The sequence below is a fragment of the Salvelinus fontinalis genome, chromosome 6 (assembly GCF_029448725.1).
Source record: "Salvelinus fontinalis isolate EN_2023a chromosome 6, ASM2944872v1, whole genome shotgun sequence".
In the NCBI taxonomy this organism is placed as follows: Eukaryota; Metazoa; Chordata; class Actinopteri; order Salmoniformes; family Salmonidae; genus Salvelinus; species Salvelinus fontinalis.
In genome coordinates this window covers 69,394,961-69,411,852 of record NC_074670.1, presented here as the reverse complement: position 1 = coordinate 69,411,852, position 16,892 = coordinate 69,394,961, and the positions used below count along the sequence as shown (strand labels likewise).

Genomic DNA, 16,892 nt, shown 5'->3' with positions numbered 1-16,892 from the left:
TCATACAAGAGCAATAGGCACCTCCACAACTTACAAGAAACTCAGGGAGGGAGACTGCAAAAGGGATTATTGCGCAGACTGGTATTTATTGCACTCATTCTCTAAACAGAAACAATGCTCCAAAGTATTTACAGCAATGAAAACAGTGCAACAGTGAGTGAATAAAACATGCTAAACACAAATGTAACATGCAACAATTTCAAAGATTTTACTGAGTTCATGAGGAAACTAGTCAATTTAAATTACGCCATGATCTATGGATTTCACATGACTGGGAATACAGATATGCATCTGCTGATCACAAATACCTATAAAAAAAAAATGGGCCTCACAATGGGACTAGGATCTTATCACGGTATTTTTATACATTCAAATTGTCTGTAGCTTATGTCTGCCCATACCATAAGCCCACCGCCACCATGGGGCACTCTGTTCACAACATTGACATCAGCAAACCACTCGCCCCCAAAACACCATACACGTGGTCTGCGGTTTTGAGACCTGACAGATGTACTGACAAATTCTCTAAAATGACGGAGACAGCTTGTAGTAGAGAAATGAACATCCAATTCTCTGGTGGACATTCCTGCATTCAACATGCCAATTACACTCCATCAAAACTAGAGACATCTGTGGCATTGTGTTGTGACAACTGCACATTTAGTGGCCTTTTGTCCCCAGCACAAGGTGCACCTGCGTAATGATCACTGCACAAGGTGCACCTGTGTAATGATCACGCTTCTTGGTGTGCCACACCTGTCAGGTTAATGGATTATCTTGGCAAAGGATAAAATGCTCACTAACAGGGATATAAACAAAATTTGAGAGAAATAAGCTTATTGTGCATATGGAACATTTCTGGGCTCTTATTTCAGCTTGTGAAACATGGAACCAACACTTTACATGTTGTGTTTATATTTTTGTTCAGTCTACATACATTAAGAGTCATCCTACAAGCATACAATTATATATGATTAGCAGAGTATGGTTACTGCTGTGGCACTCCTACAAGCAATACAATATTGGGTCTTAAAAGGTCCACTGCATCTGTTTTTATCTCAATATCAAATCATTTCTGGGTAACAATTAAGTACCTTACTGTGATTTTCATTTAAAACAATGGTAAAAAATAGGTTTGGAACTCTATGTAATAGGTCTTTTAAGTAATTTACCACCTGGTGGTACCAGGCAGGCCAAAACTCCATCCCACTGTCTTTTCAAACACCTCTTACACTAAAAGGGCATTATCATACATTTCACAGTATTATTCCAAACTCAGTGTGAAAATATATATAAAAACAGGAAAATCAAGTTTGACTGCACTGGGCCTTTTAACACTTTCACTAAGAATATGATTCATCATTGTCATCAAGTAACTATAGATAGAAATTCAGTACATTATAAATTCATTGTGTGAAGTGGATGTTCTCAACTGGTCATCTTCGGAAATCACACGTTGCTCGGTATAAAACTATGTAAAAGATCCAGTTTGAAACATTTATCAAAGATAAAATGTGAGGTTTCCCATCAATAACAATATTCATAAATGTCTCAAATGCAAATTAACTAAATACCCGTACACATACGACTGATAAATAATGTCAACATGTGAAAACATCACATCAAATAGTATCATAATAATCATACTAAAATGTGTGGGAACCTGGCCTACAGTCGCTGGAAGCCGACCGAGCAGAGTAGGAAGATGGCATAGAGCATCATGAGACAGAGACCCAGTCTGCGGTCCAACCACCAACGGTTCAGATGAACACTCAGGACCTGCAGAGAGAGTGATAGAGAGAAATGGAGAAAGAAGTGAGAGGTGGACAGAGAGGATTAGAGCAGCAGAAAAGTACTATATACAGTCTGATTTTGTTATGAAAATAACTTTAAAAGATATTACAGTGATACTCACAGTGAGGAACACTGAACCCAACAGCAGAACAACTGAATACACCAGGCCTTTACTGTTGATATACACCTGCCAACCATAAAAACAACCTCTTTTTGTAGATGCACATCTGGCAACCTCAAAGACACAACACCTAGCAGCTTTTTGGTTAATGAACATTTGTCATCCAGAGCCACACAGAAACGAATCAACACAACAACAAAAACATCTGGCCCTACCACTGATCCGTAGTCGACCACCAGAGTGCGCAGGAACCAAGGGAACCCAAGTCCCAGAAGCACATCGAAGATATTACTGCCAATGGAGTTAGAGACAGCCATATCCCCCATACCTACAATACACACACCATAGTCAAAACAAGGCATACAGTTAGAGACAGGCATGTCCTTCATACCGTACAAAACAAACAAAAAAAGGTTAACGTCACAACACACACAGATTGATTAGAATTTGATTACCTTGTCGTGCGACGATCAGGCTGGCCATACAGTCCGGTACGCTGGTGCCAGCTGCCAGGAAGGTGATACCCATCACCACCTCAGGGATGCCCAGCGTGTAACTGATAATGGTCACCTGGGAGCAAAGAGGGCATTAGGTGACATATGGGATTATAAAGCTGTTACATTCTTATCAACATGATCAAATCCCATTAGACAGCATTGTCCCACCTTGTAACACACAGCGTGTGTTATGTGTAGGAACATGTGTTTGTTTTTATGTGTGAGCTTGTGTGTGTGATCTGTAGTCATACCATCCAGACCATGAGGTAGGAGAAGACTGCAATCCAGAGCGTGGAGGCCAGGAAGGTCAGGAGGTACCAGCGGCTCCAGCGAGGCAGGACACAGTTGGGTACAGTGCAGCAGAGCAGCAGACACAGAGGCCATGACACCAGCCAGCGCACACGCTCACAGTGCCCTCCTGAGGATGGAGGGAGCAGCACCTTGGTTTTTCAATCATCAATAACAAAGTGCAACAGTAGTCACAAAGAGCTTTACAGTAACCTGACCTCAATCAACGAAGAGCTTTACAGTAACCTGACCTCAATCAACGAGGAGCTTTACAGTAACCTGACCTCAATCAACGAAGAGCTTTACAGTAACCTGACCTCAATCTACGAAGAGCTTTACAGTAACCTGACCTCAATCTACGAAGAGCTTTACAGTAACCTGACCTCAATCTACGAAGAGCTTTACAGTAACCTGACCTCAATCTACGAAGAGCTTTACAGTAACCTGACCTCAATCTACGAAGAGCTTTACAGTAACCTGACCTCAATCTACGAAGAGCTTTACAGTAACCTGACCTCAATCTACGAAGAGCTTTACAGTAACCTGACCTCAATCTACGAAGAGCTTTACAGTAACCTGACCTCAATCTACGAAGAGCTTTACAGTAACCTGACCTCAATCAACGAGGAGCTTTACAGTAACCTGACCTCAATCAACGAGGAGCTTTACAGTAACCTGACCTCAATCTACGAAGAGCTTTACAGTAACCCGACCTCAATCAACGAGGAGCTTTACAGTAACCTGACCTCAATCTACGAAGAGCTTTACAGTAACCTGACCTCAATCTACGAAGAGCTTTACAGTAACCTGACCTCAATCTACGAAGAGCTTTACAGTAACCTGACCTCAATCTACGAAGAGCTTTACAGTAACCTGACCTCAATCTACGAAGAGCTTTACAGTAACCTGACCTCAATCTACGAATAGCTTTACAGTAACATGACCTCAATCTACGAAGAGCTTTACAGTAACCTGACCTCAATCTACGAAGAGCTTTACAGTAACCTGACCTCAATCTACGAAGAGCTTTACAGTAACCTGACCTCAATCAACGAGGAGCTTTACAGTAACCTGACCTCAATCTACGAAGAGCTTTACAGTAACATGACCTCAATCAACGAAGAGCTTTACAGTAACCTGACCTCAATCAACGAAGAGCTTTACTGTAACCTGACCTCAATCAACGAAGAGCTTTACAGTAACCTGACCTCAATCAACGAAGAGCTTTACAGTAACCTGACCTCAATCTACGAAGAGCTTTACAGTAACCTGACCTCAATCAACGAAGAGCTTTACAGTAACCTGACCTCAATCAACGAAGAGCTTTACAGTAACCTGACCTCAATCTACGAAGAGCTTTACAGTAACCTGACCTCAATCAACGAAGAGCTTTACAGTAACCTGACCTCAATCAACGAAGAGCTTTACAGTAACCTGACCTCAATCAACGAAGAGCTTTACAGTAACCTGACCTCAATCTACGAAGAGCTTTACAGTAACCTGACCTCAATCTACGAAGAGCTTTACAGTAACCTGACCTCAATCAACGAAGAGCTTTACAGTAACCTGACCTCAATCAACGAGGAGCTTTACAGTAACCTGACCTCAATCTACGAAGAGCTTTACAGTAACCTGACCTCAATCTACGAAGAGCTTTACAGTAACCTGACCTCAATCTACGAAGAGCTTTACAGTAACCTGACCTCAATCAACGAAGAGCTTTACAGTAACCTGACCTCAATCTACGAAGAGCTTTACAGTAACCTGACCTCAATCAACGAAGAGCTTTACAGTAACCTGACCTCAATCTACGAAGAGCTTTACAGTAACCTGACCTCAATCTACGAAGAGCTTTACAGTAACCTGACCTCAATCAACGAAGAGCTTTACAGTAACCTGACCTCAATCAATGAAGAGCTTTACAGTAACCTGACCTCAATCTACGAAGAGCTTTACAGTAACCTGACCTCAATCTACGAAGAGCTTTACAGTAACCTGACCTCAATCTACGAAGAGCTTTACAGTAACCTGACCTCAATCTACGAAGAGCTTTACAGTAACCTGACCTCAATCTACGAAGAGCTTTACAGTAACCTGACCTCAATCAACGAGGAGCTTTACAGTAACCTGACCTCAATCTACGAAGAGCTTTACAGTAACCTGACCTCAATCTACGAAGAGCTTTACAGTAACCTGACCTCAATCTACGAAGAGCTTTACAGTAACCTGACCTCAATCTACGAAGAGCTTTACAGTAACCTGACCTCAATCTACGAAGAGCTTTACAGTAACCTGACCTCAATCTACGAAGAGCTTTACAGTAACCTGACCTCAATCTACGAAGAGCTTTACAGTAACATGACCTCAATCTACGAAGAGCTTTACAGTAACCTGACCTCAATCTACGAAGAGCTTTACAGTAACATGACCTCAATCTACGAAGAGCTTTACAGTAACCTGACCTCAATCAACGAAGAGCAAGAAGCAGCAGCAAGAAACCTTGAGAGGAACCAGGCTCAATATCATCAGAATATAACAACAGGTTCCTTGTTTGTAAATGTGTTTAAGGTTACGCTCACCTGGCACTATGAAGGGACTGAAGGAGACCTCCTCTTCTTCCTCCAGCTCCTCCTCTTCGGGCTGTAACCCCTCTGTGTTCTCCTCCGGCCCCCCATCCCCCTCCAGTGGTTGCCTCTCACTGTCCCCTGTTTCACCGTTCTCTATTCCCCATGATGCACCCCCATCTCCCCTCTCCTCCTCTGCCCCACTGTTCCCTATTCCCCATGTGGCCCCATCTACCCCCTCCTCCCCCGCTCCACCGTTCTCCTCCTGGCCCCGAGCCCGGCTCAACCTCTGCCTCTGTGAGTGAGAAGGTAAGAGACAAACTTTATACGTTTTACCGTTTTTATTTGTTAGAGTAGGAGAATGTCACAACTCAAGCATGGCGCAGGAGAACATCCAACAGCACAATGTTGTCATTCAGCATTAAGCCAGAACAGAACAACAGGGATGAAACAAGCATAGTGTGTCTGTCTGTGCTTTGTAATCGTGCATCCAGCAAAAGCTAAGGCATGGGAGTGTTAGGAAATATGCAAAGCATGTGTGTAGGGCTGTGGCGGCCACGGAACCTCGTCAGCCGTTGATGGTCAAGCAAATAACTGTCAGTCTCACGGTAATTGACTGTTAATTAACAAACACATTTAGCATCTCCATGCTTCCAGGCATACTGTAGCCTACTACTGTAGCCTACAAGTTACTGATGCAGACCTTTGGAACATCTACATTTTAACAAGTCTAATAAATCCATGTAATATAGCCTACACCTTCACAATAAATCCATTATTTATTTTAGACAGGTCTAAAGAAACATGATATGAAGAAAATGTAGTCCATTTCAGAAGAACATACTCTGAGTTGGTCCTTATGTTAGGTCCTGATGTGGCTATGGCATATGGCTGTGGGCTACACTAGTTCATTTAGCAGACTAGATTTGCTTAGAAATCCGTGGCAGAAAGGATATTTTATCCAAATGATTTGAGGGAGTGCGCACATGCGGCTATTATGTGTTGAGCGGTTAACAAAGAAATAGGTCCTCCTATATGCTTAATTTAGTCTCTCATTCACAATGAATGTTCCATTAGCGGAACACACCACTATCAAAAGTGACACAAATGCGATTATGCATGTAATACTTTTATTATAAAGGTGCATTTTTATGGTGAAAATTATCTTCCCCAATCTTGAAACTCATGCGCTGCTTATGTATGCCAGTTAGGCTCTACACCCGTTGTAAAGCGGATTGATGTGCTTCATTTTAAATAAGTTTTTTGGCCACTTTAGTTGTGATACAAACCTTATCAAAACATATAGGCCTATGGGCTAGGCTACATGAGGTGTGCGACTTTTTTTTCTTGCCTTAAGATGGGCATCACAAGTGATAATATATAATTCACAAGTGATAAGCTAATATTGTCACCCATCAGACTATTCTTGATTTTATTTTTGTCTTTACATATACGTGTAAAGTTCGTTTTGATTTAGAATGGACCATTATCATGCACCTGTCTCGAAACAGGGGCAGGGGGAAGAATACATGTCATCTCTGCACTTATATAGCAAATAGAGGATACTTTTCCTGTGATTCATTTTCATACCAGCAGGTAGGCTATACTTCTGTTGTGAAGAGAACCAATGTGCTTAATATTTGCTAAATATTAGTAAAGTTGAGAAATAAATATAGTAGGCCTAGCCTATAGAAAGTAGATGGGATCCTCCTCTTTTTATTAGAGGCCATCACTCTGTTTTCTTGCCTATAGAAATGATGTGCAACATGAACTCATGGGCTCTTATGAAGTGTTTGATTAGATTTTTGTTTACATTTGCATTGATGTCAGAGTGATTATAGGGACAATAGAGTGCTGAGTACCAGGCAGTTAGCAGGTTTGATAGGCTACTAATGACCAGCAGAGCTTGGAAAAGCCTAATTACCGTGACTAAACGGTCACATGGAATTTGACTGCCTTCATTACTCATGACCGCTGGTGTGGCGGTAATACGGACACCGCAACAGCCCTACGTGGGTGTTTTTTGCACTTCTATAATAACCATGCATCTTTCCATGCTAAGGTGTGGAGACATACTGCTGTGTGTGTGTCCTGTGTACCTCATTGATGACCATGCGTCCTGCCATGCGGAGACGTGTGTAGGGGGGGAAATGTGGGGTGATCAGGAGATGGAGGCTTGCCTCAGAGAAGCTCAGCTGGTGAGGGTGCAGACTCATCAACTCATCCACCATCACTACTGCAGTCTCCTGCCCTGCACACGAATCTGGGAGAGATGTGGGAGGAGGAGAAGGAGGTGGAGAAGAGAGGGAGGAGTAGATAGGGAGGAGGAGGAGAGAGAGAGGAGGAGAAAGGAGAGAGGGAGGAGGTGAGCAAAAGTACGTTTTCAACTGAAAGAGCTACTTTATGTCTGTCTATTTTAGAATCATGATCCAATGGGATATGTTCCATTTGATTGAAAACAATTTGAAGCAATGTGGATATAAGTGTGTCCGTACACACACACACACAAACAATCAGTGGTAGAGACACAAACCGACCTCTCTTCAGCAGCACCATGTCGGTGTCACAGTCGACTCCTCCATGCCCCACTGCGGTGGTCCGTCTCAAGGTACTGAAGCAGGGCTGGCCCCCTCGACCGCAGTGCCTCTCCACCCAGCCTGACAGGGGTCTGTTGAACCTACACAAAACACACACACACACAGTATAGCAACCAACATTTGTCATGGATAGATACCTTGCTTGTGCTTATCTGAAGTAAAATGTTGTGGGGTAAGAGGGGGAACTGAACAAATAGTAAACTATAAGAGGTACAGACAAAGTCTGTAACCTACCCCATGTAGGGGTATAATGTATAATGTAGTCAGTTACTCACTTCATGATGATAATGTAGACTAGATACATGGAGATCAGTATGATGGTCTCCCACCTACAACAGAGAAAAACTGTTTAAAAGTACAATCTGTATGTATCATCGAGTTATAAATATGTAGAGAACCCAGTCTTGTTAATGGTCCAATGTCCTTACCAAATCACTTTGTCATCATAGATCACCACAATCAGCATCAATATAGACAGGATGTAGTAGAGAGAATCCCGAAGCAGCGGCCACCAGCTCAGCGAGATAGGCTGAGAGAGAACACAACATACTGCTGTACAACATTGCCTGTCTAAATCTAAATCCTGCCATATTGCTTTCACCCGTCTCAAAAAAGTTGAGTAACCTGTCCGGCAAAGATCCCACAAACGCCGATGATGACGAGGATGTTGAAGACAGCCGATCCCACAATGGTGCCTACCCCCAGGTCACCTTTAGTGATGAAGACACCTGGGAGAACAAGAGGTCAACAGCAGTGCATATTGATCCAATCAGTCCAATCGGTATGCATTTGCAGGGCCCTTCTGGTGACCTGGGCCATGTTCAGTACAAAAACGTTGTGGAACTTTGCAGATAGATATCCCATGACTAGAGCTGACGTGATTCCTTATTCTATATACCAGAGAAGCATGTTTGTTCTACATCATAGATTTCTATCTGAACATTGGCCAACGTTTTGTCCTGCTGAACGCGGCCCAGGATCAAGGATGTAGAATACTGACCAATTAAGGAGGTGAAGAGCTCAGGGGCGGAGCTCCCAGCCGCCATGAACGTTGCCCCGGCAACATCCTCACTGAGTTGAAGATTCTAGAAAAGAGGTTAATGGATAAACAGAGAGGCTTTGTAATTAAAACAAACTTCAAACAGTGAAAAGGCAATCAAAAAGTAATGAGGGAAACAAACCGCAGGTTGGCATTTATTGAGATGACATATACTGTACGCAGCAATGCAGAGTGGTCACGAGCTGGCACAGCCACAAAGTCATTAAACCTAACCCCAAACTTGACCCTAACCTTAAAACACACTGCTAACCGTAATGCCTAACCCTAACCTTAAAATAAGACCAAAAAGCTAACATTTTTACAATATAGCCAATTTTGACTTTGCAGCTGGCCCATCTAGCAGAAATAGTTTAGTTCTGCCTCTAGGGCAAGACTCATGACAATAAATGTCAACCTGCAAAGAAACCAACAGAAGTGGGAAGGTGTTTTTATTGTCACCTCTGATATCTTCTCCAGTGATGGAACAAAATAGACATCACAGACTATAGCCAGGGCATAGAACATGTAGATCGCCTAGAAAACACAGGAGGAGAAACAGCTTGTCTGTGGACTGAGTTGGATGACATAGTGATTGTTGGGTTACTGTTACAGTAGAATGGTATACTACGACAGCATTGTTAAACAACGCAGTAAGCTACATAGAGATCCTATTAAATGACCATATATGCATTCTAATTCCTAATGACATGGTAGGCCACTCACACAGACTACATGGAGAAGAACTGCTCCTTTTCTCCTCTGCTCTGGAGAGAAGACATCTGCTGGAAACTCGTGGATTGCTGAAAGAGAGGGAGAGGAGAGAGAGATTGAGTGTGTTTTCTGAAGAAGGGTTCCAATTCAAGGGAATAAGACACAGTTTGTTGCACTCCAAAACTCTAGCAGTTCTTGAGATTTGAGATCATGTGACCATGTGAGTGTTCAAAATCATCTCCTAGCAACAGCCACACAGCTCCTGGTGGCTCTTGACTCTTTAGGATATACAGTGCATTCGGAAAGTATTCAGACCCCTTGACTTTTTTCACATTTTGTGACGTTACAGCCTTATTCTAAAATGGATTAAAATATTTTTTGTCCTCATCAATCTACACACAATACCCCATAATGGTTTTTAGTAATGTTAGCAAATGTATTAAAAATGTAAAACATAAATACCTTATTTACATAAGTATTCAGACCCTTTGCTATGAGAATCGAAATTGAGCTCAGGTGCATCCTGTTTCCATTGATCATCCTTGAGATGTTTCTACAACTTGATTGGAGTCCACCTGTGGTAAATTCAATTGATTGGACATGATTTGGAAAGGCACACACCTGTCTATATAAAGGTCCCAGAGTTGACAGTGCATGTCAGAGCAAAAACCAAGCCATGAGGTTGAAGAAATTGTCCGTAGAGCTCCGAGACAGGATTGTGTCGAGACACAGATCTGGGGAAGGGTACCAAAACAGCATTGAAGGTCTCCAAGAACACAGTGGCCTCCATCATTCTTAAATGGAAGAAGTTTGTAACCACCAAGACTCTTCCTAGAGCTGGCCGCCCGGCCAAACTGAGCAATCGAGGGAGAAGATGACCAAGAACCGATGGTCACTGACAGAGTTCCTCTGTGTAGATGGGGGAACCTTCCATAAGGACCACCATCTCTGCAGCCCTCCACCAATCAGGCCTTTATGGTAGAGTGGCAAGACGGAAGCCACTCCTCAGTAAAAGGCACATGACAGCCCGCTCAGAGTTTGCCCCTGAGCTCTTCACCTCCTTAATTGGTCAGTATTCTACAACCTTGATCCTGGGCAGCGTTCAGCAGGACAAAACGTTGGCCAACGTTCAGATAGATTTCCATGATGTAGAACTAAAATACTTCTCTGGTATATAGAATAAGGAATCACGTCAGCTCTATAGTAGCCATATCTAGGAAAACCAAAGTTCCAAAGGCTGGGCCTAATATAGTGTATAAGAAGTCATACAAAGGGCACCTAAAGACTCTCAGACCATGATAAACAAGATTCTCTGGTCTGATTTAACTCTTTGGCCTGAATGCCAAGTTTCACGTCTGGAGGAAACCTGGCACCATCCCTACGGTGAATCATGGTGGTGGCAGTATCATGCTGTGGGGATGCTTTTCAGCGGCAGGGACTGGGAGACCAGTCAGGATTGAGGGAAAGATGAACGGAGCAAAGTACAGAGATCCTTGATGAAAACCTGCTACAGAGTGCTCAGGACCTCAGACTGGGGGGAAGGTTCACCTTCCAACAGGACAACGAGCCTAAGCACACAGCCAATACAACGCAGGAGTGGCTTCGGGACAAGTCTGTCAATGTCCTTGAGTAGCCCAGACAGAGCTCGGACTTGAATTCAATCAAACACCTCTGGTGAGACCTGAAAATAGCTGTGCAGCAACGCTCCCCATCCAACCTGACAGAGCTTGAGAGGATCTGCAGAGAAGAATGGGAGACACTCTCCAAACACAGATGTGCCAAGCTTGTAGCATCATACCCAACAACACTCGAGGCTGTAATCGCTGCCAAAGGTCCTTCAACAAATTACTGATTAAAGGGTCTGAATACTTATGTGAATATGATATTTCAGTAGGGGTATTTTTTCAGTATGGGGGTATTGTGTGTAGATTGAAGGGGTAAAAACTATTTAATACATTTTAGAATAAGGCTGTAACATAACAAAATGTGGGAAAAGTCAAGGGGTCTGAGGTAGGTTGCATACAGTGCATTTGGGAAAGAATTCAGACCCCTTGACTTTTTCCACATTTTGTTATGTTACAGCCTTATTCTAAAATGTATTAAATAGTTTTACCCCCTACATCTACAGCCTGGACCCTTGGCCTTGGCCTGGATCCTAAACTCATTCACATTGGCCTACGCACATTTGCATGCATACATGTTTCACACACACTAACTTAAGCACGCACACACACACCAGACGTGACAAGAAAAGTGGGCGATACTAACAGGGCAGCATTTAAAAAAGCCCAGAATACACTCTGCTAGCAGTTCTAGAATTTAGCATTTAGTTGCCTAGCAACACGGACCTCAAAGGCGTATTAATGAGGGTTTAGGCATCAGTCTGAACCCCTTTATAGCCAGACTCAGTAAGTATAATTTACGTCATTTGTGATTATGAAATATCAAACTGTCGGGGAGCCAAAACAAACCCTGGCAAAACATAATTCTCAAGCGGCCACTGGGCAAGCCATCCTTTGATCTGTCAGTATCAGACAGCCGGTGTTCTTGTTTGCTTGTAGCCTACAAGCATGTAGGTTACTCTACTGCACAAAAAATGAAAATGTACAAGTGGAGTCAGCTATGATCGTTACAGCAGTAAAATGTCATTTTAATAGACAAGTTCAACAATATAGGCCGCCTAATGCGGAGCAACGGTAGCGGTGTTATCTGGGCTCCCGAGTAACGCAGCGGTCTAAGGCACTGCATCACTACAGTCCCTGGTTTGAATTCAGGCTGTATCACATCCGGCCGTGATTAGGAGTCCCATAGAGCGGCCCACAATTAGCCCAGCGTCGTCCGGGTTTGGCCGTCATTGTAAATAAAAATGTGTTCTTAACTGACTTGCCAAGTTAAATAAAAATGTTGCTTGACCAATAGCAACTATAGGTTTTAATAAATGTGCCATCAAAGGGTTGCAATAGTAAACTCCACATCCAAGAAGAAAAAAACAATTAGCCAACTAGCAACTGTATGAACATTTATTTGGCTGATCACCCACCCGTAGGCTATGCACATTTGCAAGCAATACGTGTGTGTGTGTGTGTGTGTGTATCTATCCATTTGCTAGTCAGCTAAATTAGCTAGCTTCACTTACCAGCAGACAGAGCTGGCATTCGTGATTAGTGTCCAGCATTCTGCTAGCATTGCTCGTGCTGAGAAGTCTGAAATATGTTCCAACTAGCAAGTGTTGCACTAGGAAAATATTCTCAATCCCTTGCTGAATGAAAATCGCCAACAATTTCAGTTCATTCAAAACTCAAACTAGCAACATCAAAGTAACTTTGTAATGACAGACCGACCAGTGTTTTCAAATCTGCGTGCTTGCATATCATCAACTATAGCAGACGGCCTGACAGCCAGGACCCAATAATATTAACCGTTACAACATGCATTTGTCTGCTAAATTACACGTTTATTCTGTATCACTCAACTCTCATTTATGAGTCTCGTTTATATTAAGAGAGATATACACTATCTATACAAAAGTATGTGGACACCCCTTCAAATGAGTGGATTTGGCTATTTCAGCCATACCTGTTGCTGACAGGTGTAGACAATCAAGCACACGGTCATGCAATCTCCATAGACAAACACTGGCAGTGGAATGGCCCTACTGAAGCTCAGAACCTTTCAACGTGGCACCGTCATAGGATGCCACCTTTTCAACAAGTCAGTTGGTCAAATTTCTGCCCAGCTAGTGCTGCCACGGTCAACTGTAAATGCTGTTATTGTGAAGTTAAAACATCTAGGAGCTTTCTAACCTTTATTTACCTAGGCAAGTCAATTAAGAACAAATTCTTATTTACAATGACGGCCTATGGGACTCCCAATCGCAGCCAGACGTGATACAACCTGGATTCAAACCAGGTACTGTAGTGCCTTAGACCACTGTGCCACTCGGGAGCTACTGTAACCGATGTGAAATGGCTAGCTAGTTAGCGGTGGTGCGCGCTAATAGCGCTTCAATCGGTGACGTCACTCGCTTTGAGACCTTGAAGTAGTTTTCACGGCTTTTGTGGAGTGATGGGTAACGATGCTTCGTGGGTGACTGTTGTTGATGTGTGCAGAGGGTCCCTGGTTCGCGCCCGGGTCGGGGCGAGGGAACGGACTAAAGTTAAACTGTTACACTACAATGGCTCAGCCGAGAAGTGGTTGAATGCCGAGTGCTGAAGCACGTAGCATGTAAAAAATAGTCTGTCCTCAGTTGCAACACTCACTACTGCATTCCAAACTCCCTCTGGGAGCAAAATCAGCACAAGAACTGTTCGTCAGGAGATTCATGAAAGTGTTTCCATGGCTGAGCAGCCGCACATAAGTGTCAGCTGGGGTGGTGTAAAGCTCTGGAGCAGTGGAAATGCATTCTCTGGAGTGATGAATCACGCTTCACCATCTGGCAGTCCAACGGACGATTCTGAGTTTGGCGAAAGTCAGGAGAATGCTAACTGCCCCAACTGTAAAGTTTGGTGGAGGAGGAATAATGGTCTGGCGCTACTTTTCATGGTTCAGGCCCCTTAGTTCCAGTGAAGGGAAATCTTAACGTTACAACATACAAGGACATTCTAGACGATTCTATGCTTCTAACTTTGTCGCAACAGTTTGGGGAAGGCCCTTTCCTGTTTCAGCATGACAATGCCGCTGTGCACAAAGCGAGGTCCATGCAGAAATGGTTTGTCGAGATCAGTGTGAAAGAACTTGATTGGCATGCACAGAGCCCTGACCTCAACCCCATCGAACACCTTTGGGATGAATTGGAACGCCGACTGCGAGCCAGGCCTAATTGCCCAATATCAGTGCCCGACCTCACTAATAATCTTGAGGCTTAATGGAAGCAAGTCCCCTCAGCAATGTTCCAACATCTAGTGGAAAGCCTTCCGAGAAGAGTGGAGGCTGTTATAGCTACAAAGGGGGGACCAACTTCATATTAACGCCTGTGATTTTGGAAAGAGATGTTCGACAAGCAGGTGTCCACATACTTTTGGTAATATAGTGTAGCTAGATATGTAGTGTTGATGTGTTGCTGTAGTGGTGGCGGGAGACATTTAGAACATGTGCGATAGAAATTATCACTAGGCCTATGCCTCATCATTTCCTGGAGAAATCTGAGCTGCAATTTGTTAATAAAACTGCTGGAGTTATAATTCGTAAAACCTTCATTTGTGTCACTTTGAAGTGATCCAAATGGCAAATTCATCTTTCATCAATATATTTCAAGATATGTTAAACCTGAAGAAGAAAGACATTTTATTTGCGACTTACTGAGTCTGGCTTTAAAGAAATGATGAGAGACAGCCAGAGAGATTGACAGATAGGCTAGAGACACTGGATGAGTGAGTGGGAAGCAGAGGAGTAATGCACAGGTAGAAAGACAAGACACTAATGATCCAAGAGCACAGAAACAAACAAAACCACTTGTGCACCAGCTCTGGGCGTTGTAGGAGTGTAGGAGGTGTGGTTCTCCTCTTCTCTCTCCTGCATTAGTTCTCTCTTAGACCACGGGAAGTCACCAACAACACCACTGGGGCTTGGAGAGTCTGTCAGGATAGAGCAGCATAAATTATTTCCTAAAAGATATTAGCCTATTAAATATTATGTGTTTATAAAAAGCGATCACATTGTTTTTAGGGGAGGCCGGGGTAGGCCGTAATTTGTAAATAAGAATTTGTTCTTAACTGTCTTGCCAGGTTAAATAAAACATTTGAAAATAATAAGAATTTAATAATGAAACAGGTGTGATGATTGAATAAACCACTGATATTTTATGTATGAATGAAATGAATAACGCGACTCTGGGGGAAACGCACCTGTTACGTCTAGGAGCTGCATGAGCCAGGTGGCGGTGATCAGCCCGACTCCACAGACACCGAGCCGCCAGAAAAGCCTCATGCGCTTAGGTCTCACCGCCGCCTTCATCTCGTCGCTGTTCCCTCAGCTCAGAACATGTCAGTCACCATCGCAGCGTCGGTTCTCCGGTTTATATCAGATGATCAGGTGGAATCGTTTTCATGCACTCAGGGAAAGCTCGTTCTTCACGTGCAGCCATGAATTTGTATTGTCAGCGTCCCTGCACCCATTATTTCCCACTCTCTGTCTTCAGAAGCGCAGCATCTTCAGCGGACATCTGTCCGTTCCTCCACGGAACCGAGGAAACAGGATATGGGCTTTTTGCTAAATAATTAGTCTCGCACTCAATAGCTTACGGTTTTAAGCGTCACATCGTCGCAAGTCTGTACTATTTCCAGAATTTCCCACTCCTCCCATCATGTCTCCTTCGCTCCCAGTCTGTTCCAGTATCTTCATGACTCCGTCACGAGGGGTGTTTACCGTGAGCTCGTGGTGCCACCATCAGTGAGCACGACAATTGGGTGGGGCGCACCAACGAGCGAGCTCCAGTCTCAGGGACTAAATATGTATTTATCAACATGAGGCATGTTATGTTACGCCATTATGTCATTAATAATTTAATATAAGACACACAACACAGACACAATTCCAATAAATAAATCATTATTTTATGTTTATAAAAATACATCCACAAATACGAGCACAAAATAATTGTTGCAGGAGTAGCACTGACCAATAGGGTACTAGGGGGTAACTGCCTCCCTAGGCAAGACAAAAAAACTACAATAGTCCCATTAAGCAAAATTAAGTTGAAATTAGGTTTAATTTAGGTTCTGAATGAAAGGTCAAAATACTTTTCTGGAAGTTGAAATCAAGTACATTTTCGGTTCTAGGGGAAATTTGAGAATATATAATTCATAGATGTCTATGTTTGGGCCAAATCAAGGCTGGTCCAGACCAAATCTGAACCAAACAAAGGCATCTATGATTGGTTTAGATTTGGTCCAGACCAAAAACCAACGTTCGTGGACATGGAAATCAAAGCTGGTCCAGACTGCACCAAAAAAGACCTCCAGTCTGGATATCACCAAAAAAGACCTCCAGTCTGGATATCACCAAAAAAGACCTCCAGTCTGGATATCACCAAAAAAGACCTCCAGTCTGGATATCACCAAAAAAGACCTCCAGTCTGGATATCACCAAAAAAGACCTCCAGTCTGGATATCACCAAAAAAGACCTCCAGTCTGGATATCACCAAAAAAGACCTCCAGTCTGGATATCACCAAAAAAGACCTCCAGTCTGGATATCACCAAAAAAGACCTCCAGTCTGGATATCACCAAAAAAGACCTCCAGTCTGGATATCACCAAAAAAGACCTCCAGTCTGGATATCACCA

General features: G+C 43.2%; 1 protein-coding gene across 2 annotated transcripts; it reads right to left on the bottom strand.

Moving 5' to 3' along the window:
* Positions 1-66: 66 nt before the first annotated feature.
* On the bottom strand, positions 67-16,057 carry slc24a6a (solute carrier family 24 member 6a). Of its 2 annotated transcripts, none has more exons than XM_055927553.1 (16): positions 15,455-16,057; positions 15,071-15,184; positions 9,624-9,700; positions 9,360-9,434; positions 8,862-8,946; positions 8,486-8,589; positions 8,290-8,390; positions 8,137-8,190; positions 7,802-7,941; positions 7,364-7,527; positions 5,280-5,559; positions 2,664-2,830; positions 2,371-2,485; positions 2,131-2,243; positions 1,916-1,981; positions 67-1,779 (listed from the first exon to the last, which is right to left on the bottom strand). In XM_055927553.1, the coding sequence occupies exons 1-16, from the start codon at positions 15,561-15,563 to the stop codon at positions 1,669-1,671; spliced, it is 1,875 nt and encodes a 624-aa protein (XP_055783528.1). In that variant the 5' UTR covers positions 15,564-16,057; the 3' UTR covers positions 67-1,668. The 2 variants fall into 2 exon arrangements, with proteins under 2 accessions (XP_055783528.1, XP_055783529.1); XM_055927554.1 differs by having other exon boundaries at positions 7,445-7,527; positions 15,455-16,056.
* Between the last annotated feature and the right edge of the window lie 835 nt (positions 16,058-16,892).